The sequence below is a fragment of the Globicephala melas genome, chromosome 8 (genome assembly GCF_963455315.2).
Source record: "Globicephala melas chromosome 8, mGloMel1.2, whole genome shotgun sequence".
In the NCBI taxonomy this organism is placed as follows: domain Eukaryota; kingdom Metazoa; phylum Chordata; class Mammalia; order Artiodactyla; family Delphinidae; genus Globicephala; species Globicephala melas.
Window position 1 is genome coordinate 5,839,441 of NC_083321.1, and position 26,633 is coordinate 5,866,073.

The following is a 26,633-nucleotide window of genomic DNA, read 5'->3' on the forward strand; positions in this document are numbered from 1 at the left end:
TCATTATCATCCAAATTTCATAGTTTATGTTAGGGTTCCATCCTGGTGTATATTTTGTGGGCTCAAACAGATGTATAATGATACATATCTACCATTATACTATCATATAGAATAATTTAACTGCCCTAAAAGTCCTCTGTTCTCCCCCTATTCATTCCTCCTTTCCTCCTAACCCCTGACAACCACTGATTTTTTTTTTTACTGTCTCCAGAGTTTTGCCTTTTTCAGAATATCATGCACTGTATTTGGAATCATATAGTATGTTGCCTTTTCAGGTTGGCTTCCTTTTACTTACTTATATGAATTTAAGTTTCCTCATATCTTTTCATGGCATGAAACCTCATTTCTTTTTCAGCGCTGAGTAATATTCCATTGTCTGCATGTACCACAGTTTATTTATCCATTCACCTACTGATGGATATCTTGGTTGCTTCCAAGTTTTGGCAATTATGAAGAAGGCTGCTATAAACATCTGTGTACAAGTTTTTGTGTGGACCTAAGTTGTAACTCCTTTGGGTAAATACCAAGGAGCATGATTACTGGATCACATGGTAAGAGTATGTTTAGTTCTACACAAAACTGCCCAACTGTCTTCCAAAGTAGCTGTACTATTTTGCATTCCCACCAGCAATAAATGAGAGTTCCTGTTGTTCCACATCTTTGCCTGCATTTGGATTTTGGCCCTTCTGGTAAGTGTGTAGTGATATCTCATTGTTGTTTTAATTTACATTTCCCTGATGACATATGATGTGGACCATCTTTTCATGTGCTTATTTGCTTATCTCATGCCATTTTTCGTGAGGTATCTGTTAAGGTCTTTGACCCATTTAAAAATTTTTGTTGAGTGAATCCACGGCCGAGTGGGCAATTTGAACGCCACCCAGCCGGGGCATGCGGCTGGGGTGCTGCTGGTCCTCACCTGGACGCCAGCCTCTGCCTCTGGACCCGGAAGGCCGAGAAGGAGCCGTGGGTCCGCAACCCTGAGCGCCAGCCATGGGCCCACGCCGATGGATCCGCAAGTCCGAAGCCCCAAGGAGGCGCACCGTGAGCCCGGCTCCTGCCGCCACCCGGCCGGGCCCATACTTAGGCACTTCCTCCCGTCGACTTGCTCGCTGGAGACATTGGGTTCTGAAGGAGATCCGAACTCTTGAGAAGAGCACACACCTGTTGTTAAGGAAGAACCCCCTTCTGCCGCCTGGCAAGAGAAATATGTGTTAAATTCACTCGTGGTGTGGACTTCAGTTGGCAAGCTCAGGCCATGCTGGCCCTACAAGAGGCAGCAGAAGCGTTTCTAGTTCATCTCTTTGAGGATGCCTATCTCCTCTCCTTACATGCCAGCCGCGTCACTCTCTTCCCAAAGGATGTGCCGCTGGCCAGGAGGATCCGAGGCATCAGGAAGGGCTCGGCTGAGCTCCTGCCGCCCGTGACTCTGGATAATACCAGGGAATCTGCCCGTAACCAGGACGAGATCCTGTACAAGGTGCTGCCTGGACTTGCTGTCTCTGAGCAGAGTGTGCGTGTTGCTTTTGTAATTAGTTTTTTTAAAGAAGACTGCATGGCTTTCCTCTGTAACAGAAGTAATATATGACAGAATCAACACATTCCGAAAGTCCTGAGAATAATTTTCAGATGAGGAGACTCCAAGTTTGACTTCACTTTGCAAATTATTCATACGACTGATGATTTGGAAGACATCAGATTTTCTAGGTTATGGGAGAAAAGGATATTTACTGATTATTTTAGATCTTTCTGTACCATTTAAATTTTTTACCATATGTATATTTACTTTTATTTAAAACGTAAGGGAAAAAATAAGAGACGACCACTTCAATCAGTTGCATGGAAGAGCCTGGCGCATCCAGCATACAAATCTCTGTCCTTCAGATTGACTTCATCATTAGTGGCAGCAGCAAGTTCCTGTGTGGATTGTGCGTGTCGACAGATTATATAGCTTTTCAAAAACTCAATTGGGATGAAAATAGGAAATCGTCAGGGCTTCCCTGGTGGTGCAGTGGTTGAGAGTCTGCCTGCCGATGCAGTGGACGCGGGTTCGTGCCCCGGTCCAGGAGGATCCCACATGCCGCGGAGCGGCTGGGCCCGTGGGCCATGGCCGCTGAGCCTGCGTGTCCGGAGCCTGTGCTCCGCGACGGGAGAGGCCACAACAGTGAGAGGCCCGCGTACGGCAAAAAAAAAAAAAAAAAAAAAAATCACTCAGAAAGTCTAGCTTGTAGAATTTATTTTATTCTTATTTGCAAATCATAGACGATGTATCATAATTTATACTTCAGAATTTTTCATTCCAGGACTTTTAAGAGCCTTTTCAATGTTTTTACAGGTATTTTTTATAACTTCCTTGTGGAGATATAATAAAAATAATTCTTTAATGAGAAAAAGTTACTGTTATACAGAGATTATACTGTGTTCTTCGTGTGTTAGCGTTAAGTTCTTCATTTGGACACTTTGCCAACAGCCACAATTTAAACGAGAGAATTCAGGGATGTGTTTTTGTCTCCAGTGGAGTAGAGTATGAGCAGATAAAAACCTTGCCCATCTCTTGTAACTGAAAGCAGTTTAAGAGATTTCCAGAGAAATGGAAAGTGCCACCCGAAGACTTTTAGATATTGTGTGTGGTGAAAATGATTAGTAAGGGTGGATACTAATAATGATGTGTCAGCCAACTGAATTGAGAGACAAACTAAAGGGAAAAGGACCAAGTTCTGTTGTTTGATAAATTTTAACCCTTTGGAAAAACCTTTTCCTGTTGGACATCAACTCATTTTTATGTAGACATTGGAATAAAGCTTATCTATCTATGACTATAAAAAAAATTTTTTTTCTTGTTGATTTTTAAGAGTTCTTTGTGTATTTTGGATAATAGTCCTTTAATCAGAGGTGTCTTGTAAATATCTTCTTCCAGCCTGTGGCTTGTCTTCTCATTCTCTTGAGGGTTGAATATATTTTATGATTCCATTTTATCTCCTTTCTTGGATTATTAGGTATAACTCCTGGATGTGTTATTTTGATGGTTCCTTTCATCTTTAACTTACCAGTTTATTCAAGTAATATTATACCACCCCAGAGATAGCATAAATTCTTACAACTATACATCTCCATTTCTCTCCTCCTGGTCTGTGTGCTATTGTTGTCATACACTTTACTTCTAACATAGGTTATAGACCTCAAAATACATTATTACTGTTTTTGCTTTAAAAAGTTAATTATGTTTTAAAGAGATTTAAATAATAAGAAAAGTCTTTATATTTATCCACATAGTTACCATTTTAAGTACTCTTCATTCCTTTGTGTAGACCCAGGTTTCCATCTGGTATCATCTTCTGCTTGAAGGACTTCTTTTACATTTATATTTCTTGTCTGCAGATAATGAATTCTTTCATCTCTTGTATGTCATAAAAAGTCCTCATTTCATATTTGTTTTTAAGGATACTTTTGTTGGGTAAAGAATTCTAGGTTGACAGGTTTTTTTCAGTACTATAAAGATGTTATTCCATTTTCTTCTAGCGTATATGGTTTCTGATGAGAAACTTGCTGTAATCCTTATCTTTGTTTCCTTGTTATTACATAACAAGGTGGTGTTTTTTTTTTGTCTCTGTTTGTTTTTAAGATTTCTTTTTACCACTGGTTTTAACCTATTTAATTATGATGTGCCTTGGTGTAGTTTTCTTTGCTTCTTAGGCTTGGAGTTTGTTGAGATTCTTGGATCTGTACGATTAATAGATTTCATCAAATTTGGAAAAATTTCAGCCATTATTTCTTCAAATATGTTTTCTGCCTCTGCTGCTTCTTCAGATTCTCTAATTATACATGTATTAGCCTATGTGAAGTTGTCCTATAACTCACAGATGCTCAATGGTCTATTATTATTTTAACCTCTGTGTTTAATTTTTTTAATTTATTTATTTGTTTGTTTATTTATTTTTGGCTGTGCTGGGTCTTCATTGCTGCGCGCAGGCTTTCCCAAGTTGCAGTGAGCAGGGTCTACTCTTTGTTGTGGTGTGCAGGCTTCCCATTGCAGTGGCTTCGCTTGTTGCAGAACATGGGCTCTAGGCACATGGGCTTCAGTAGTTGTGGCATGCAGGCTCAGTAGTTGTGGCTCACGGGCTCTAGAGCACAGGCTCAGTAGTTGTGGCACACGGGCCACACAGGGATCGAACCCATGTTCCCTGCGTTGGCAGGTGGATTCTTAACCACTGAGCCACCAGGGAAGCCCCCTCTGTGTTTAATTTCAGATAGTTTCTATTGCTATGTGTTTTTCCTTAAGTGTCTAATGTGCTATTGATACTATTCGGTGTAACCAGTATAATTTTCACCTCAGAGACATTAGTTTTCACCTTAAAGTTTGTTTCTTTTTTATACCTTCCACATCTCTAACGAATATGTTCAATCTTTCCTCTAGTCTCCTGAACATATGGAATACAGTTATAAGAATAACTGGTTTTTGTCTACTAATTTTATCTTCCATGTCAGTTCTGGATCAGTTTGGATTGATGGATTGATCAATTGATTGAGTTTTCTCTTCATTGTGGGTTGTATTTTCCTGCTTCTTAGCATGTCTGTTTTTTTTTTTATTAGATTCAAGGCAGTATGAATTTACCTTGGTGGGTGCTGGATATTTTTGTATTCTTATAAATATTCTTGAACTTTGTTCTGAGATGCCACTGAATTACTTGGAAACCACCTGATCCTTTTAGGTCTTGCTTCTGCTTTTGAGCTTTGTTAGGCAGAACCAAGGAGTGTTTATTGTAGATGTAATTTTTTTCCATTTCTGAGGCAAGACTATTCTTAGTATTTTACCTGATGCTCCATAAATTATGAGACTTTGCTCTCTGGTTGATGAAAATAGGCACTATTCCCAGCCCTGTGTAAGCTCTGCCTATTGTCCCCTGTAATCCTTCTGAGTGGTTCTTTACCTGGACAGTTTCTTCACATGAATGAGCTGATCAGTACTCAACTGAATACCAGAGAGAGGAGCCTCTGCAGATCTCCAGAATTCTCTCTCTGTGCAGCTCTCTCTTCTCTGGTACTCTGCCCTGAAAGCTTAACCTGCCTTAGCATCCCTGGGTTCCTAGCTTCATCTATTCAACTCAGGGACACCATGAGGCTCTGCCTGGATTCCTTCTCCCTGTTCCACAGTCTCTGTACTTTCTCTAAGCAGTGTGCAATGGCATTCATAGAGCTCACTTCGTTGTTTTCCATCTCTCAGGAATGACTATCCCATCCATTGTCTGAGGCCCAATGTCTTGAGAACCATTGTTTCATATGTTGTTGGGTTTTTTTGTTATTGTCCAGATTTTTGGTTATTTCAGGCAGGAGGGTAAATCTGGTCCCTGTTACTCTATCTTGGCCAGAAGCCGCTGTATAATCATTTCCCTCTTAATCTCTTTTATTTACTCATCTTATACTTTAATTCCAGAAAAGTCGATCCTGCTGATGGTTGCCAAGAGAGCCAGAAAAGTGGGCTTCAGCTGAAACACTACTACTACCTACACCCAGAATCTGGAAATACATAAAATTTCCCAGTTATGATTTCTCTTCACTCATTAGAGGAGCCTATAACTATCTGACCTCCATGAGGGCAGAGACCCCAACTAATGCAACTCTGTATCTCCAGCATCCAAAAGGGTAAATAGATAAAAGTATGTTTTTCATTAGGCAAAACTAAACATAGGAATTCCATCATATCATCATCCTCATAAAAGTAGCTATGTGCTTAGCAGTTTACTTACATTATCTTATTCAAACCTCACAATGATCATTTTAGGTGTGCATCATTCTTATTTTACTGATAAAGAAACTGAGACTGGGAATAAATAGCTTTTATAATAATACCATGCAACTAGTTTGTGGCAGAAATGGAATTCAAGTGACATCTCTAACCATGCTCTTAACCTCTATGTAATACCATGTTCTATAAAGTTTTTCTAAACCATAGGCTTCCTTGCTAAAAGGCTAACCTCAGATTGTGCAGTCTAAAGTACTACACCTACCCATTGTGTACTCAGGGTTCTCATACATCAATATGGAAGATTTCCACCAACGTACCTATTATTACTTTACACTTACCTGCTTCACCTCACGTGAGCAGTGGTGAAGAAATCGGTTCTGGGTGATCTCATGAAATGATTTATGCAGCTTGGTCCCAAATTCCTGTGTGTCAGCTGCCTAAAATGGGCCAGAGACAGAATATGTTGAGTTCCAGTACTGGCAACCAAAGGGTAAGTACCCACAGGAAGTTTACATGGGGAGAGATCGAGACTAATAGAAAGGCAAACCACTGACATCCTTCATGTTGTGTTAGAAGTTTCCTTAGTTCTTGTGGACACAGGATAAGTAGAAAGAAGGTCTGGGATACTTGACATGAGACAGGTAGTTGTGGCTCCCACATATCTTCCAATTTCTGTTACCTAAGCAAGGTCTTTCAAACAAGGTCTTTGTTCTCCTATCTCCATAGGAGATAAATATCCCAGAGATCCATCTGTTCGTGAAGAGGTTATATTAACTGCTCTCCTCTAAAACAAGTTCCAAAAGAGCAGAGGTTCTACTGAACAACTAAGGCTGGTATAGGAACTTTTCCCCAGATAAATCTTTCAGGGAGGAAAGGAACAGTAATTTAGTTTGCATCCATTAAGAAATGGGTAACAGCCTCTACTTTTTAGTATAGAATTGTATTGATAGGATATTAGAGTTAAAAGGGGCCAGAGTAATCACCTAATACAACACACTAATTTCATTTCATTTCATTTTTATGTATGTATGTATGTATGTCATGAAGGAAAGCGCAGTGTTTATTGTAAGGCACCATACAAGGAGTCCAGGGTAGCTAATGCTCAAAAAAACCTGAACTCCCTGATGGGTTTCAGGGGGGTATTTTTAAAGGCCAGGTGAAGGAGGGAGTCTCAGGTTATGTGATCAGCTCATGCACAATTCTCTGATTGGTGGATGGTAAGGTAACAGGGTGGAGTCACAGGAGTTAACATTATCAGTCTTCAGGCTCCAGTAGGTATGGGGGCTACTGCTCATGGTCATCAAGTAGTTAGAATCCTCCATTCGGTGAGGGTTTTTAAAACATATATAAAACAACTCAGGAAATGTGCATCATATACTGTTATCTAGGTACCTCAGAGAGGAGCTAAAGCAGAGGACACGGGTGGGGGGGTCTTCCCCTTTAGGAAAGGCCCCATAGGCTCCTGCTCAGTTACAGTTTCATGCAGCTTTCCATAATTCTATTTAGAACAAAATACATATGCATGCTCGAGCAATGAAATATAAATTGCATAATTTCAGTAATGCCACATACCACTTAAATGCTCTTATATTTGCATTTAAAACTGGCACCACACAGAATGAAAATGAATGATAAAATTTATACAAATAATGTAAAATTTTAATTTTTCTTTACTTAGAACATTAACTAGCAAATAAAAAACACCAGACAAGTCAAATGAAACTGCAGAAGAAATTTAAAAGCTTTATTCTTTACGGCTTCCCCCCTTTTTTGCATTTTGCAAGGGCCCCCAAAATTGTGGCGCTACCCCTGACTATAAAGGAGCAGCCCTGGGGAACTTGGGGATGAACACACTAATTTTATAGATGAGACAACTGAAATTCAAAAAGGAGAGGTGACCCACCCAAGATCTCATAGCCAGTTAGTATGAAAGTTAGGGCTGACTTTCACTGTGCTACCCATGTGACCCAGAAAGTTGAAGCTGTGAGAAGATGCACTAGATTATAAAGGTGTTATACATTTTGACCCATTACCATTTATAGAAATTTATTCTAGGAAATAATTCAAAAGAAGCAAGCGATCACATATAGGTATTAACTGAAGCACTATTTGTTGGCAGAAAAAATGTAAACAACTTAAATGTCTGTCATTAGGGGAATGGTTTATTAAATTAGATTAAACTAATATAGGTGAATATTGGTTAACCAATACAAATTTTAAGACTGTTGAAATAGGGGAAAAGGTCAAATTATATATGAATATAAAATACTTTGGTTATGACTATATAGTATAATGTATATGAGATAATATGCAAAAATTAAGTGATAAAGTTTATTAGTTATTATTTTAAATTTTATGTATATTACACTATCTTTTCAAGAAAAAAAGTACAAAAAAATGAAGTGACATGGAAAGAATGTGTTATCCCTCTGATAATTTGGTCAGCACACACTGGAAGGAAGGAAGGAAAAAACCCAACATTTATTAAGAATCTACCATGTGTAAAAATGGGCAGAAGACCTAAATAGACATTTCTCCAAAGAAGACATACAGATGGCCAAGAAGCACATGAAAAGCTGCTCAACATCACTAATCATTAGAGAAATGCAACACAAAACTACAATGGGGTATCACCTCACACCAGTTAGAATGGGCGTCATCAGAAAATCTACAAACAACAAATGCTGGAGAGGGTGTGGAGAAAAGGGAGCCCTCTTGTACTGTTGGTGGGAATGTAAATTGATACAGCCACTATGGAGAACAGTATGGAGGTTCCTTAAAAAACTAAAAATAGAATTACCCTATGACACAGCAATCCCACTACTGGGCATATACCCTGAGAAAACCATAATTCAAAAAGACACTTGCACCCCAGTGTTCATTGCAGCATGATTTACAATAGCCAGGTCATGGAAGCAACCTAAATGCCCATCGACAGACGAATGGATAAAGAAGATGTGGTACATATATACAATGGAATATTACTCAGCAATAAAAAGGAATGAACTTGAGTCATTTGTAGAGACTGTCACACAGAGTGAGGTAAGTCAGAAAGAGAAAACAAATATCGTATATTAACACATACATGTGGAATCTAGAAAAATGGTACAGATGAACCAGTTTGCAAGGCAGAAATAGAGACAAAGATGTAGAGAACAAATGTATGGACCCCAAGGGCGGGAAGCAGGGGTGGGGGGGTGGGGGGATGAACTGGGAGATTGGGATTGACATATATACACTAATACATATAAAATAGATAACTAATAAGAACCTGCTGTATTAAAAAATAAATAAAATAAAATTCAAAAAAATAAAATACTAGCCATCACATACTACTTAAGACAATTTAAGATGAAATGTATTAAAACTTTAGCATTAAAAAAAAAAGAATCTACAATGTGTTATGCAGGTTCACACTTAGCTCTCAACTTCATAATAACCCTGTCAGGTACTATTATTTTTTTCTAATTTGTAGATGAAACTCAGAGAAGTTCAGTACAGGCCTAAGTCCACCTAGCTAGTAAACAAATGAGCCAAAATTTGAACTCAGGCCTTTGATTCCAAACCTTGTTACACTATTCCATACTGCCAAACGCATGTAATGCTTATGGTTGCTCAGTTATTTTCAGTATATTCTGTTGCCATGAGGTAATAGAACATTCTTCAATAAGAAATTGGGAATCACTGATCTAATCCTAGCTCTGCTTATAACTACCTGTATGATAGAAAGGAAACAGAAATTTTAAATAACTCGTTTTCTCATTTATAAAATAGTATATACATCACTATCCATTCAACAAACATTTCTTAAAACACTTATGTAGAATCATAGGAGGATCAAAGTAAATAAGGTTTCTAAGAGCACTGCACATATTACTAAGATAGGTAGCAGAATGTCATTAAAACCCTGGCACATTTAAGCATCCCCAATCTCTTACTAACTTGAAGCGTCTGGAGGCATGTCTTTCGGAAGCTGCTGCTGGTGCTTCCAGTCATGATACTCATGATGGAATTCACAGCCACTGAGAGTGAGGCCTGTAGTTTCTGATGAGCCTAGAGAATAAAACAAGGAAGGGGGAGGCCGCAGTTTATAATAATACCAAACTGCTGGTTCAGATAATCCCAAAGGGACCAAAGATTTTAGTCAGAGCAGGATTTCAAAAATTCTTCCCCCTCCACCAAAAATACTTACTGAGATCATGACATACAAAGGACACTTAGACTTATTGACGTAGATACATTCAGAAAAGACATGCAGTAAGACACTGAGCAACAAAACAGATATATTTATTATTAAAAAACAAAAAGCTTTAAGCTTTACTCTTTTAGTATATTTGTCTTTTCCCTGAAAAGGAGGCCATATGAAGTAAGAAATGTGTTACCAAAAGTACACAGGATGGAGGTATTCAAAAAGTCAGGTAAGGGGCTTCCCTGGTGGCGCAGCGGTTGAGAGTCCGCCTGCCGATGCAGGGTACACGGGTTCGTGCCCCGGTCCGGGAAGATCCCACATGCCGCGGAGCAAGTAGGCCTGTGAGCCACAACTACTGAGCCTGCGCGTCTAGAGCCTGTGCTCCGCAACAAGAGAGGCCACGACAGGGAGAGGCCCGCGCACCGCAATGAAGAGTGGTCCCCGCGGGCTTCCCTGGTGGCGCAGCGGTTGGGAGTCCGTCTGCCGATGCAGGGGACACGGGTTCGTGCCCCGGTCCGGGAAGATCCCACATGCCGCGGAGCGGCTGGGCCCGTGAGCCATGGCCGCTGAGCCTGCGCGTCCGGAGACTGTGCTCCGCAACGGGAGAGGCCACAGCAGTGAGAGGCCCGCGTACCGCAAAAGAAAAAAAAAGAGTGGCCCCCGCTTGCCACAACTAGAGAAAGCTCTCGCACAGAAACGAAGACCCAACACATCCAAAAATAAAAATAAATAAATTAAAAGAAGGCTCAACATTAAAAAAAAAACAAAAAAAACCTCTGGCCTGAATCATGAAGAAAAAAAAAAAGTCAGGTAAGAAGACAAAGTGATGTTATAAAGGATTAGGAAATGGGGGAAGAATGTAAGATTTAGTGAAACAGCAGCTCTAGACACATGTGTGGGAAGGGGAAATATATAGATAAGAAAGATACACATTGATGTAAGCTTTTATATATAGGATGGATAAACAACAAAGTCCTGTATAGCACAGAGAACTATATTCAATATCATATGATAAACCATAATGAAAGAGAATATAAAAAAAGAATGTATAGGGCTTCCCTGGTGGCGCAGTGGTTGAGAGTCTGCCTACCGATGCAGGGGACATGGGTTCGTGCCCCGGTCCGGGAAGATCCCACATGCTGCAGAGCAGCTGGGCCCGTGAGCCATGGCCGCTGAGCCTGCACTCCGCAACGGGAGAGGCCACAACAGTGAGGAGCCCGCGTACCGCAAAGAAAAAAAAAAGAATGTATATATATGTATAACTGAATCACTTTGCTGTATAGCAGTAATTAACACAACATTGTAAATTGACTATACTTCAATTAAAAAAATTTCAGGCCAAGTGCATCCATGTGCTTTCAATTTATCCAGAACTTATAGTCAATAATATAGCACTTCAAGGTGTGAAAGAGGGAAGAAGACATTAACGACACTACAAATTAATATACAAAAATACTTCAAGGTGTAAAACTACCTAGAATGAATATAGTGTCCTGGGTTCAGTGTTTACTGTTCCTCTTTTATAAATGTTTTCCTGTCCCCTGGTATAATGGGAGTGGTGAAAACAAACTAACAGGCAGGCAAAACCAAGCTCATTTTGCTTGTGAAAAAACACACTCACATCGTAAGTCACGTGTTCCAAAAAAAATAAAATCTGTTCACACTCAAAAAAAAAAGAAAAGAAAAGAGGTATGTTATCAGTCATTTTCCCTGGTCTACTGTTCTGCCCATATTTATTCAAACTCACCTACTAGGAGATAAGACTAAGCAAGCTGGTTACAGTGACCCATCTAAGTTAAAGCCCGAGTTCCTAGGCTAGATGCAGTTTATAAGACCAGCCCAGGTGGGACTTCCCTGGTGGCGCAGTGGTGAAGACTCCACACTCCCAATGCAGGGGGCCCAGGTTTGATCCCTGGCCAGGGAACTAGATGCCACATGCATGCCGCAACTAAGACCCGGTGCAACCAAATAAGTAAATATTTTTAAAAAGATCAGCCCAGATGACCAAAGAGAGGAAGAAGCATTCAGAGAGGAAGGGCTCTCAGGCCCTGTCTGCCATATACTCTATCTTTTTCTTAGAGAAAGGAGAAAGGGAGTTGTGAATTTCTTATTACCTTGACAGCGTGGTGATGCTGCTCCAAGGCCTGGTCCACAGCGACCTGGATGGAATCTTGCACCACACTGTGGCTCTCCGTGAGAATGGCACTGAGATGAGTTGTGAGCAAAGTGTGGACTCCTAAGGGGAGGGAAAATGTTGGTAACCTTGAGTGAGAATGACCACTTCAAGACTGCTGTTCATATGCTGTGAGTCAGGGCTGAGAATGGGAAAGAGGCCACTTGAAAAAAGAAGCCACTTCTGCCTATCCAGAGATAATTACTTTTCTAGACAAAAACCCCCAGCAATTTACAAACCTACCCAATTCCCACTTACAAATGAACGAAAGCTCACTAAAATTAAAGTGAAGAATGACATTATTTTTGAAGAATCAAATGAGGGGTCCTGTTTAATTCACATCAGAAACAGAAATATATGCTATATACTATAAATAATGACACTGGTGGCTCCCAAAGGAAAGGAAAAACCTCCTGGAGAGTATGTCTAACTCTACTCTGTTCCTATTTGAGCGTCACTGTTATGGTGAGCCACTGCTACTGTCAGGGTATCAATCCTTTTAGATACACTGTGGTATAGAAAAAGTTAAGGGCTTCCCTGGTGGCGCAGTGGTTAAGAATCCACCTGCCAATGCAGGAGACACATGTTCGAGCCCTGGTCCGGGAAGAATCCCTATATGCTGTGGAGCAACTAAGCCCGTGCAGCACAACTGCTGAGGCTGCGCTCTAGGGCCTGTGAGCCACAACTACTGAGCCCATGTGCCACAACTACTGAGCCCACGTGCCTAGAGCCTGTGCTCTGAAACAAGAGAAGCCACCGCAATGAGAAGCCCACGAACCACAACAAAGAGTTGCCCCCACTCGCCACAACTAGAGAAAGCCCGCACACAGCAACAAAGACCCAATGCAGCCAAAAGTAAATAAATGAAATAAATTTATTTAAAGAAAAAGTTAAAACTCACAATCTGAGAATTGCTGGTATAAGGTCTTTTTAAATGAGGGACTATCTCTGATAAAGTAACCATAGGCACCACTGCTCAGCATCCTTCAGAAAAGCTAACACGTGAGACCGATGGGCAAAATACATCATTAAACAATATGCCAGCATTGATGATCCTGATACAACCAATACAGGAAGACAAATTTACTTTTTGGGGCACCTGGAGAAAATGCTTCTTAATTAATCTTTCTTCTTTCAGTGTTTTTCTACTCCCTGTATGGTCTGTTCAAAGGTAAAGCTGGCTGGCTTTTCTCAGGGCTGCAATTAAAATGCAAGTCAGAAAAAAAAATGCAAGTCAGAAGGAACATTTTCTACCACAAGGTACCATGATGCTTTCCTGGAAGGGAGGGGAAGAACTGCTCTGCTCAAAAGGGGTCTGGAACTGGAATCAAGAGAATATAGATTCTAGCATCAATTTTACTATCAACTAATAGTGACCAAGTCACTTCACTTTTCTCATTTTAGTACAGAAAGTGCCTTTATACCACCTACTCTCATGGGTATTTTGTGCAGATAAACTGGGATAATATATATAAAGTGTTTTGAAATGTACATTGCAATATTCAAAGAGAAAATATCACTATTGCTATGATATCATGTGGATTACTATTTTCTATAGTTTGGTCCTAAGAATAGCCTTAAGAAATCAGTTGAAGCCCCTTTGAAAGCAGACATTTAATTAAAAAGCTATAGTTTCATCCCTAAAACTGCTGATACCACCAGATGCCTTTAACACTGTGGCAAAATGAGTTAATCATAGAAAAGTTACCATGACAAGGTAGGCAGAAGGCCAATTAAGTGATTTTCTTTTTTAAGACACATGGAAACAGACTGTAGTTCTGCACAAGCTGTTTCCTAAAAGGAGCTCTGGAGAAAGCTTTCAAGGATCTGAGAAAGAAGAGGGGGAAAATAAAATAAAATACTACATATATCTATATCCATGTGTCTATACCTACCTACCCTTACAGTGCATCTTCTTCAAAGGCTCGTCCTAAACTCTCAGATGTATAAGGAAATTTTAAAAGATAACTACTATGTTTACTAATGCAGTGATGGATTTCTGTTTAATCCAGTACTGAGTACCACTACCTGAGATGCTGCAGGCCTTCAGAGTCAAGCTAAACAGAGGTGTACAAACTATCACAGTATTATAATAATGATAGTAACCCTGGTTTCTGAGGAAGTATGTTTAATAGGATTCAGAATGTGGTACCAGATTTTATGTCATCCTAGGAAAGACTGAACATGGTGCTCCCTCTAGCAGACCAACCTTAAAAAAAAAAAGAAAAACTGCCAAAGATAGCAGATCTTACATCTTAAGAGGGTCTTTAGACTTGGAAGGGCCTTTGATAGCACCTAGTCTAACAATCTCATGTTAAATATATGAAAAGGAAGGATCAGATGATTTATGCAACTTGCTTTCCAAAAAATCATTAAGGAATTTGGTAGCAGTACTAAAATTAAACCCAGGTCTCTTGATTGTACCCTGAAGTCCTTTCCACCATACTAAGCTGCTTCTGAGTCTTTGTCCATGCCAGCACAGGTGGGATAATAGCCCTAGGCATTCTCACCTTTGACCTCCTTGCTGGAAGCCTCATTAGTTGAGTCTCTTCTATGTTCCCATTCCAGGGCCTTAATGAATGGAACAGTGGGGCACCAGAGAACACCAGCTCCTCAAATAAAAGAGTTACAAGCCAGAGCCCTGGAAAGCAGTGCTTCTCTCCTAAAGAATATATACATGATGGAAAAAGGTAGGAGAGGCATGCAAGGCTGGCAGTAGAAAAGAATCCCACAGGTTCAACAAATAGTTGGCAGCAATGTGAGAGGTCTTCTGATCTGGTGTTGTAAGCTGTCTCATTTCTCTTATGACTCAATGGAAGCAGGGCCACACCAAATAGCACTGGAATGCCTAGAGAGTAAAGTCCCAAGAAAAAACAGTCGCCCACAAAGAAAGAATAACCCAGAAACATATCAGGAACACCAAAAGGAAGGCTTATGAACATTTCCCCAGACATTTATAAGCTCCACTTCTTGCTTCTTCCTTCAAAGTTTAGGAGGGCACTGAGAAACACTTAAATTTATGTCTCAGGCTTTATTGGATTAAAATGCATAAGCCGGGCTTCCCTGGTGGCGCAGTGGTTGAGAGTCCACCTGCCGATGCAGGGGACACAGGTTTGTGCCCCGGTCCAGGAAAATCCCACATGCCACGGAGTGGCTGGGCCCGTGAGCCATGACCGCTGGGCCTGCGCGTCTGGAGCCTGTGCTCCGCAATGGGAGAGGCCACAACAGTGAGAGGCCCGCGTACCGGAAAAAAAAAAAAAAAAAAATGCATAAGCCAACTCTCATACTCAGTGGTTTTCAAACTTTACTATGTTTAGGAATCACCTGAGAATCTTGTTTAAAATGCATATTCTTGAGCCATACCAGATTTTTACATTAGCAAAACAATGAGTTAATCCTTGCCCAGGAAGCTGCACATTTTCAAATACTCCAGGTGATTCTGATGCGTGTGTTTCACAGACCACAGAACAGTGAAATCACTGCTTTACCACTAACAGAGAGAACCTTCTGATAACAGGTTATCACCTATCTGCTAGATAAAGGCCAAAGGCATTTGTATGCCTGAACAAGGACAATTTCTCCCTTTCCAGAGGTTGATGTGGCAATCACACAAAGCCATTCATACCAATGTACTCCCACAGCACCTCTGTTCAATCTGAGATGTTGCATTAAGGCCAAGTAAAACTGATAACTTTCTTGATTCCACTTGGAAAAGCAGTAGGGTGGTGAACAGTTCTCAAGCCTGAAAAGCTTTAAAAACATACTGATACCTGAGGCCCACCTCAATCCAAGGAAATCCAAATCTCTGGGGGGTGAGGTTTGGGCATTTTTTAGAAGCTCCCCAGGTAATACATTGTGCAGCTGAGGTTGAGAACTACCCATCTAAGGTAATATACTCTGGAGGAACCAACAGGAAGTGTCTGCTGATTTCTGGTCAACCAAATCTGGGAATGTCATCATCTAAGTGATGCTTCAAGATATAGATCTTTCGCATAGAGCATATAATTTTTTTAACTTATTTAAGCAAGGTTTTTCATTGAAATGAGTTATTTTACAGAAACACATCTATTCAGATTTATGCATCATGTAAAGTCTCCTTTCTTTATTCTCTTAACATTTAAGCACACCCAAGCTGGCAGCCCCACTCTCCTATACCTACCCCAGAGTTCCATTTTCTGGACTGGAAATCCGCTGTGGAAGTCCACAAAGAGAAAAAGCAGCAGAGTTTGTCCCTGGGGGTCCATATTCTGAGTCTGATCCCCCTCACTGGATTCCACCTGATAACTCACATCTGGAAGCACCAAATCTAGAGGACAAGATATTACAGAGTATCCTAAGTAAAGCCCTCAAAATGCTAAGTGAATGAAGAACCTATACCTCAAACAAAGAGGGATCTGAGATAAATCTAAATTTGAACACTCCCTTCTCCTGCTGAATCTGTTTCTCTACCCACATGATAAAAGTAAATAATAGTGACTCACAGGAAGAACATCAAAATAACAACTGGGTGTATAAAATGCAAACCAAACAGCATTCCTTAGAATTTACTGGGAAGTATTATACAGTAAATTCATTCACTCCTCATGTAACTTTCTAAGGTAGGTATCACTAATAAGAGGCTAGTAAAAAGTAGGTATAGCTAGTAAGAGTAATGATAACAGCTAACTTGTATTGAATGCTTACCACGTGCCACGTACCACATTAAATTCTTGGCATGTATTATCTCAACATTCAGACTTCACCGCACTATGGTATGGGACATATTCTTATGCTCTTTTACAGGCAAGAAAAGAGGCACACGTAGGTTAAATACATTGCCCAACATGAGACATGAAGTGGTGGAACTGTTTTAGACTAACTCCAAAATCTGTGCTCTTAACCACAGTGCTATATAATATTTGTATTCCCAAGTAATCTGATCCCTATGGTCTTTTTCTAGAATATAATCACTATAGTCCTAAATTTCATCCAGATCCATATAGAGAAGTACCTCCATGTGGATCCTGGTTCTGTAATGAGGGAAGGTGACATGTGCGGACATTTTCTATGCTATTCATTTCCAAAATTAACTGAGCAAGTTTAGGCATCACAAATTGGCAAAAAATGAAGGAAATCAACAAAGCATGAAAATAAAAATGAAAGAGAAAAGGAGATATGGAGAGCCCTCGAGATTTAAAAAATCCTGATAGCATGACATCCCATCTGTTAAGACCAAAAATTAATATTTTTTTTTTTTCAGTGACATCAATGGTTTAATGGATAGGGGGATCTTACATGTCTGAAGCAAGGTCCTGGAGTGATACCCCACTGTGTGTGGCAGACAGCAGGCAGGACATGGTTATCAAAATCTGGAGAAACTATTCTAGATAGACATTCCCAAAACATAATTATTCCTATAGAGTTTACCTAAAGGCTCTTATCTTATTTACATTTACTTAAAATTTCATCATAGCAAGATATTTTCCTTGCTGACAAATTTGCAACAGACATAATATGGTCTTATTTGATCTCAAAATAAGCCTAGGTATAAGTATTATACTTAACACTGATGACTCTAAAGACATGTCTATATTAATCAAACCAACAAGTTTAAGCTAGCTTCAATACCAGATATCCATTCAGTACTGAATATTTCCCATATCACGTGAAACTGAAATTCATTCTGGAGTTTCTTTTATATTTCTGAGAGTTTATATGAGTGCTTAATTTCTCTTAAGCCAATTAAACAGAGCTCATCCACAAACCAATCTTGGCAGTGCCATTTGGAGGCAGAGACACCTTATGTTTATAAGGTACACATAGACACACATTTATTTATGTGGACACAGAGATCTCACTGTTTTCTTGCTAGAGTTTAAAAAGGTCTTTTTTTTTTTTTTTCTTCACTCTCAAGGATCACAGGTAATTAAAGTTCCTGAGAGCCCAGGTAGATTATTAACATCTCAAAGACACAGGAAGAGAAATACCAATTCCTTCTAGAAAGCTAACTTCCTCTAAGGCCTATGCAAAAACCAGTTTTTAGAACGTCAGAAGAGTCCCATCTTGGATGTTTTCAGGGATTTTTTTCAGTTTCTAAATAGCCAATTCAGTTTAAACAAATAACAGTAATAGACAATAATACATATCATTCACTCACATTCGCTTGCCTCACTTTCAGAGGAACATGAATCACCATTCAAGTTACTAAGACCCCCCTAGCGAGGGTTAAAACCAGGAAGAGAGAACAGGATTTGGACTCAGGTACCCAGACACTCACACACACACCCCCAAGATAAAAGCCAAACCAATTCCAAAAGGCTCTCTTTGGTACAATAGCAGAGCCATTAGGGGACACTGTTCTCTTAATACATCTTCCACAGTTTGCCAGGGGAGAGGAGTAGTAGGTATTCCCCCTCATTGGGCCAGGTGGTACGGTAAGCAGCCATTACCCAAGGGAGCAAGGAAAGCACTTCACCCTCATTGCTGGCCCCATATAAGTGCTAAGGGGCAGCCCACAGCTGTGACCACAGCCTTATTAAGACCAAACATTCTTTCCTCACAAAACCACTTACCTCCAGAAGCCCAAGGACACCCTCCTTTCATTCCGCCCTCTGGAATAACTACCTACTCAAGAAAAAGTGTCTTACCACGAGGCCTACTTCCAAGATGAAGATTCTATCTTTCCCCCGGAAATACTTCCCTATACTGGCAGGCTTCAATCTTCTCATACCAGTCACAACTCTAGAATACCTCCTCGCTACTGGTGAACTTCCTCAGGATCCAGTTGAACAGACTGCCTTCTAAATTTCAAAGGATTCTAGCTAACAACAGTCAAACTCAAGACTATAAAGCTCCTAGACATCAGCTCATCGTTGCATATTCCTATTTCTCAGTTTTATTTGTTGGTCTAATTATTAAGCATCCAATTTCAGTATGATTCACCCAAAGCCAATGTGATCAGGCTCTATATGAATAGTACAGTCAGTTTCCTAGGTTTATCACTATATGGTTTATACTCCTGCCTTGCTTTTACGTAGTATTACAATTTTTCTAAGTAATTTTATATGGATTTTTTCATTTCATTGGGAAATATTTCTCTTCCACGATAGTTCAAAGATGTCCTTGCAACTTTACTAACCTTTCTAAAACCCCAGAGTTGATGGATTAAGGTACAATAGAAACCCTCTGAACAAGTCCCTGGAAGGTGAAGGCCCACTGACTACATCAAGAGGGCCAGGAATAGAGAAGGCAGTAGAAATGAGGAGAACCAGCATCAACACGTAATGCCAGAACGGTTAGGCTCTGATGGGGCTTTGCCTGTTGACACCTGTTTGACTCACTTCATGTGGAATCTCAAACTTAGCCAGACTCCCACCTGTAACCCCCAACCTAAGCCATCAGATCACTAGGTCCTATTCTTTTTTTTTTTTTTTTTTGTGGTACGCGGGCCTTTCACTGTTGTGGCCTCTCCCGCTGCGGAGCACAGGCTCCAGACGCGCAGGCTCAGCAGCCATGGCTCACGGGCCCAGCTCCGCGGCATGTGAGATCTTCCCAGACCGGGGCACGAACCCGTGTCCCTTGCATCGGCAGGCGGACTCTCAACCACTACGCCACCAGGGAAGCCCGGTCCTATTCTTATATACACTTGCTATTTATATTTCCTTGCATTTCTCTAATATTCTCCAGAGTTCTTTATTCCTATGCAAACAAAGAGAGGGAGATTTACCTCTATCTAAATTGAAATCCAAATTGGGCACCATACACAAGTGGTGTTTCTTCCAGTTAATGAAATAAGAGGTATCTTTGAAGATAGTAGAAGTTGGCTGCTCCGGATTTAGCAATATCAGAGGCAGACCTGAAGGTCCATATAGAAATATGTATAGTTGCTAAAGAAAATTGCAAATTTTTAGTTTTTTATAACTGTATTTATATGCATAAAACAAACACAACACTGACCTGGTTCACACCTCAGAAATAAACTAGTGTGCTAGGCGATTACATATTAAGCCTTTTCCACATTAAGGATAGGTGTGAGGCGCCACAGATAGATCCACTAGAATCCCCAGGAATTATTTTGGGTTTAATGAGTGTGAGCTACAAATATAGTTTTGGGACAATTCGTTTATTTACTCTCCTACTCATTAAATCATAGGTTTGAATGGTACCACAGGCTAAACACTACACTGTACTAAGTTCTGGGGATATAAAGATGAATATACAGATTTAATACTTACCTTCAAGTTATATTTATAGTATGGGAGATACCCGTAAAAACCAGTAAACTGTAATATGATATGATACATGCTAGAATGAAAGTATATACAAAGGAATATTTCCCAGCAAGTATTTAAGTATATTCAGATTGAGAGGGAAACACTTCACCTTCTCCAACCTACTCTCTAACCAAGACTAAGGAAGGTAGGCCCTTAAATGGTTTCTTTCTCTTGACTTCTCATTCCTACCCTCACCCTCCCTGTAACCCAGTGTTTCTCAACTTGGCACGTTGACGCTTTGGGCCAGATGATTCTTTATTGTGGGGCTGTCCTGTGCATTGTAGGATGTTTAGCAGCATCCCCGGCCTCTACCCGCTAGATGCCAATATCCCCTCTCCCTCCAGTCATAAGGATCAAAATGTCTCCAGACATTGCCTAATGTCCTCTGAGGGCAAAACCACCCAGTTAAGAACCACTGCCTAAACTTTGTTGTCCCCTGAACCAAGGCTAATAAGACCAGAATATATATTGTCCTGTATCTTTCTGTTTTCATCCTCTTTTTCATAGGGTAAACATGAGTCATTAAGTGTGAAGATTAAAATCCTTACCCAGTAGGGACTGGGGCATTACTGAAAGTCACAACAGAGCAAAGGGAGGCAGTGCCTATGAATGAAGTCTCCATCACAAATCCAAGAAGGCATTAACACTTGAGCTAAGGCCAACACATTCACTATTTAGAGCCAGGGGAGATTTTAGGTGCTGCAAACTCAGAATAAGAGTGAAATATCCGAAGAGTCAAAATGTGTGAATGTCTTTTAATTGGGTTGTTTAAACTATTTACATTTAATATGAATACTGTTATGGCTGAGTTTAAATCTAGCATCCTGTTACCTGTTTTCTATTTGTTCCTTGTATTTTATTTCCTTTTTCTTCTTTTCTATTTTTGGATTGGGTATTTTTTATAACTCCATTTTATCCCTTTTTCTGACTTATTAGTTATAACTCTTTGTGGTATTAACTTAGGGATTGCTTTAGGCTTTACAGTACACAACTCTAACTTATCACAGTCTGCCTTCAAGTGATACTGTAACAGTTCACACATGTATAGTATGAGAATCCTTCAACAATGTACTTCCATTTCTCCCCTCTTGGCCTTAGTGCTGTTGTCACACATTTTACTTCTACACATGTTGTAAGTCTTATACACTATTGATATTTTTGAACAGTCAATTATCTTTTGAAGAGGTTTTTTAAATAGGGCAAAAATCTTTTATATCTACCCAAATAGTTATGATTTCCAGTGCTCGTCTTTATTTGAGTAGATCCAGAATTCCATCTGGTACCATTTTCCTTCTGCCTAAAGCATTTCCTTTAACGTTTCTTATAAAACAGGTCTCCTGGTGATGAAGACTTTGGTACATCTGAAATATTCTTTATTTTGCCTTCATTTTTTTTTTTGAATTTTATTTTATTTATTTTTTATACAGCAGGTTCTTATTAGTTATCTAATTTATGCCTTCATTTTTGAAAAGTATTTCCTCTTGGTATAGAATCCCACATTAACAGTTTTCTTTTCTTTTATTAAAGATGTTGCTCCATTTTCTTCTAGCTTATACTGTTTCCAGTGAGAAATCTGTGGTATTTCTTATCTTTGTTCCTCAATATGTAATGTGTCTTTTTATCTCTAGCTGTTTTTAAGATTTTTTTCTTTACTACTGGCTTTAAGCAATTTGATTATGGTGTGGCTTGGTATAATTTTCTTCATGTTTCTTACGTTTAGGGTTCATTGATCTTCTTGGATCTGCAGGTTTATAGTTTTCATCAAATTTGGAAATTTGGGGAACATTATTTCCTCAAATATTTTATCTGCCTTGCCTCCCTGCTGGACTCCAGTTACACATCCCTGAATTAGGCCACTTGAAGTTGTCCCACAGTTCACTGATGCTTTGTTTATTTTTTTAGTCTTTTTTTATTTCACTTTAGTTTCTAGTTTTGTGTCTTCAAGTTCACTAATCTTTCCTTCTGCAATGTGTAAATCTGCCATCAATTTCATTCAGTATTATTTTCATCCTGAAAATTATATTTTTTTCCTCTAGAAGTTCAGTTTGGGTCTTTAAAAAATCTCTTTCACCTCTTTATTTAGTATGTTCAATCTTTACTCTCACTTTTTGAACATGGAATACAGTTATAACTGTTTTAATGTCCTTGTTTACTAATTCTATCACCTGTGTCATTTCTGGGTAGGCTTCCATTGATTGAAATTTTTCTTTCATTATGGGCCCTATTTCCCTGCTTGTTTGCATGCCAAGTAATTTCTTATTGGATGCCCAGCATTGTGAAGATTACCTTTTTGGGTGCAGAATATTTTTGTATTCCTATAAATATTCTTGAACTTTTTTTCTGGGACACTGTAAAGTTATTTGGAAACAGTTTCAGTCTTATTGGTCTTACATTTAAGTTTTGATACGTGGGACTAGAGAATCCTGTAGGCTATGGCTAACTTTTCCCCACTACTCAGGCAAAGCCTTCTTAAGACTCTACCTCATGCCTTAAGAAGTATGAGGCTTTCCACCCTGCCTGATAGGAACAGGAACTATTCCCAGCTCTGTGTGCATTCCAGGGATTCTCTTCTGTCTGGATCTCTATTTCTATGTATTTATTTCCTCTTCAGTACTCTTTTCTATAAATCCTAGCTGTCTAGACCCCCCTGAACTTTGAACTTTGTCTCCTCAACTCAGAGAGATCCACCAGACTCCAGTTGGGTATCCCCTCCTGGTGTTGTAGCCTGGAAATTCTCTCTAGACAGTACAGTGGGGCAAACACAGGGTTCACTTGTTTGTTTCTCCTCCTTCTAGAACCACTGTCTTGCATTATCTGTTGTGTAATACCTGAAAACTGTTGTTTAATATAATTTGTCCATTTTTTCTAGCTGTTCAGGGTAGGAAAATAAATCCAGTTCCTGTTATTTGATCATGGCTGGAAGTGGAAGTTCCTAAATCCTTTGACACAATCTCATTGGCCTTTGATAACTTCCTTGCTTTCTGGCCCAACAAGATACCCAGCTCATCTTGTACATTTCTACTTTAGGCCCAGAATCAGCCACTTCTCCTTTTTAGTGAGCAGTGGTATTTAGAGGACACATTCCGAGTACCACGAGTGTTCACTGCTTCTAAGGTTTTTTTAGTGGACAGAGCTAAGAAATATATAATTTTTAAAGTCAGAAAAATTGGGGATTCACATTGGTATTTTCAATTCTGTCTCAAAGTTACTTTTAAAGATTCTTATTTCTTTGAATTTACACTCATATATCTTCTATCTTATGCTAAAAAATTTGGTTCCTAACAATGTTAACATAATTACTTATTTGTTTTTACATAAGTATGCACACAATTTCAATATAATAATACCAATATTATTCCTAAGAATCAAGACCACTTAATGAATTTTAAGAGTTCTTTGCAGTTCATTTCATCCTTAGAATATCCCACCAAGAATGTACAGTCAAAACACTATGCTCTAGTCAGTTGAATTAATTCTTCCTCTTGTATGGATTACAACAGTAATATAATATATAGGTAGGTTCATTACCTTTTATCTTGAAGAATATTTTTACTGGGTATGGAATTCTAGGTTGATGATTATTTTATGTCAGGACCTTAACACTATTATTCTACTACTTTCTGTTGGTATGAGGAAGTCAGCTGTCAGTTTCTCTTTTGAAGAAAATCTGTCTGTCTTCCTTGGGTGATTTTAAGGTTTTCTTTTTGTCTTTGATCTTCTAGAAGGTGTGGATATATAGACAGATATATATTTTTATAAATTTATTTATTTATTTATTTATTTTTGGCTGCGTTGGGTCTTCGTTGCTGCACACGGGCTTTCTTTAATTGCAGCGAGCGGGAGCTACTCTTCGCTGCAGTGCGTGGGCTTCTCGTTGTGGTGGCTTTTCTTGTTGCAGAGCACAGGCTCTAGGCACATGGGCTTCAGTAGTTGTGGCATGCGGGGTCAGTAGTTGGGGCACACGGGCTTAGTTGCTCGGCGGCATGTGGGATCTTCCCGGACCAGGGCTCGAGCCCATATCCCCTGTATTGGCAGGCGGATTCTTAACCACTGTGTCACCAGGGAAGTCCCAAGGAGTGGATATCTTTTTATTTAACCTGCTTGATTGTTCAGCTTGAAATCTGTTTTAGTTGCTTCAGCCATTAACTCTTCAAATATAGTTTCTGCCCCATTTTTCTCTCTCTTCTCTGGAACATGAATTAAATGTACATTAGAATGTCTCACTGTTTCCTCTCACTGTTTACCTCTTCTGTATTCTCCATCCTTTGTCTCACTTTGCTTTGTTTTGCTCAGTTTTTGCTATCCTTATATTTTAGTTCGTAAATTCAGTTATGCTGTGTCTAATTTGCTGTTAAACCTGCCTACTGAATTTCAATATTGGTTATTGTATATTTTGGTTCTACAATTTGTTTGGTTCTTTTTAAAATTATGTCACATTCAATAGTTTCAATTCCCTGGCAAAATTTTTAAGCTTGCCTTCATTTTCATAAACATAGTAAGCATATTTTTTTATTTTTAAAATCAGTATCTGATATTAGCAATTATCTGGAGTCCCAGTGCATGTTGCTGTTGCTTTTGTTTTTGTTAGCTCTTGTTCACGCCTCCTTGTCTTCTCTTGTACCTGATTTTGTGTGTGTGTATATGTTAATGTGTGCATGCACATGGGAGCTGGATGTTATATTTAAGTATCTGTTAAATAATTTGAAGCATAGATGCAGTTATCTTCCTCTAGCAAGAATTTCTGTTTGCTTCTACAAGGCATCTGGGAGAATTAGAAATTTAGAATCACCTTAAACCAATTTCAAAGTTTAAGATTTTCTGGCCTGCCTAAACCACCCCCCAAAATAAATGCACATCACTGAAGGATGGTTTATTTCAGGTTCACCTTACTCCTTAAAGTATAGCCTTTTACTTATCCCTGTCCAAAACAAGAGGTGTCTTTAACAGCACTCCCAAGCTCTTTGGCCTTCTTCTCCTGGTTGATTCAGAAGTTGTCTTAGTCTCTCAGCTACTTGCTCTAATTGGCAAATGACCCTAGGGCAAAAGAGCCCTCAGTGCTGGGCTCAGCTTTTTCTAATTCCTTTCTTTGCTAAATCACGGCCCAGAAATTCCTCCCTATTCACTAGCTGTTAGATACTTGTATGATGTCTTGGTATTTCATCCAGCCTTTGTCTTCATTAGGAGGGTTGGTCTAAATTACCTAGTTTGCCATTTTCAGAAACTGAAATCCCACCAGTTTTCATAGTTAGCTCTCTCTCTTTACTAAAACATCACCTCCCTGGAGTCTTCACTGACCATAATATTTAAAATGACATTCCCATCATTATCTCTTTACCCACATTATTTTATCTTCACTGCACGTATCACTACCTAACATCCATTTATTTATTAAATTTTCCCATGAAAATGTAAACTCCAAGAGGATAGAAAATTTGTCTTATTCCCTCTTGAGAATGGGATGAGGACGAAGAGAAACTTTCATATTTTATTTACACTCTTCTGTATGATCTAGATATTAAGAAAAAGCATGTTTTAAAATATGAAATGTCCACACACAGTGTTTATCACTATCCTGGCTCCTTCTTCCTCCTTAAAGACGTCCTCAGCTGACATTTAACATACCAGGACCTTGGCCCTCTTCTGTTCTTGTTCTTTATACTCTATTACAACTTCCTTTACTCCTACAGCTTCAATCATATAATCATAATAATACTGAACATTTATCAAACACTTATATTATGTGTCAGGCAATATGCTGGGAGCTTCACATGGATTATTATATAGTTAACCCTAAAACAAATCCCAAAAGAACAACAACAAGAGAAACCTTTGCAAGGGAAAATAAGTCTATGAGGTAGGTATTATTATCCCCATACTAAAGCTGAGGAAATAAAGGCTTAGGCTGGTTGAGTAAGTTGTGCAAAGTCACACAACTAATTAGTGGTGAATCTAGCATTTTTACTCCTGTGTCATGCTCTAGCCCTAGCACTATACTATACTATAGTTACCTATGGAGAAAACTCTGAGGCTGTAAAATCTATTTCTCTAAATCTGACCACTTCCAAATTCCAGACCAAAATTTCTACATGGCTGCTTGCCATTTTTAAAGGATGCCCTGCAGGCACCATAAATGCAACTTATGTAAAGCCAGACTAATCTTCTTCACTCCTCAGATCTTGTTGCCAGTATCATTATTCTGTTGGCCATCTATGGAAATCTTTTTTAACAGCTTTACTGAGATTTAATTTACATATCATACAAATCACCCATTTAAAG

General features: G+C 39.3%; 1 protein-coding gene and 1 pseudogene across 1 annotated transcript in view; one reads left to right on the forward strand and one right to left on the reverse strand.

Annotated features, from left to right (window-relative positions):
• The window catches only part of TOP6BL (TOP6B like initiator of meiotic double strand breaks), an 88,619-nt gene that overhangs the window by 11,453 nt on the left and 50,533 nt on the right, over positions 1-26,633 (reverse strand). The window contains exons 9-13 of the mRNA XM_070046086.1: positions 19,811-19,961; positions 16,265-16,411; positions 12,047-12,168; positions 9,686-9,796; positions 6,082-6,180 (exon numbers count right to left, since the gene is read on the reverse strand). Coding sequence (XP_069902187.1) covers positions 6,082-6,180; positions 9,686-9,796; positions 12,047-12,168; positions 16,265-16,411; positions 19,811-19,961 — 630 coding nt within the window. The remainder of the gene's footprint in view (positions 1-6,081; positions 6,181-9,685; positions 9,797-12,046; positions 12,169-16,264; positions 16,412-19,810; positions 19,962-26,633) is intronic.
• LOC132597686 (histone H3-like centromeric protein A pseudogene) lies at positions 994-5,169 on the forward strand (annotated as a pseudogene).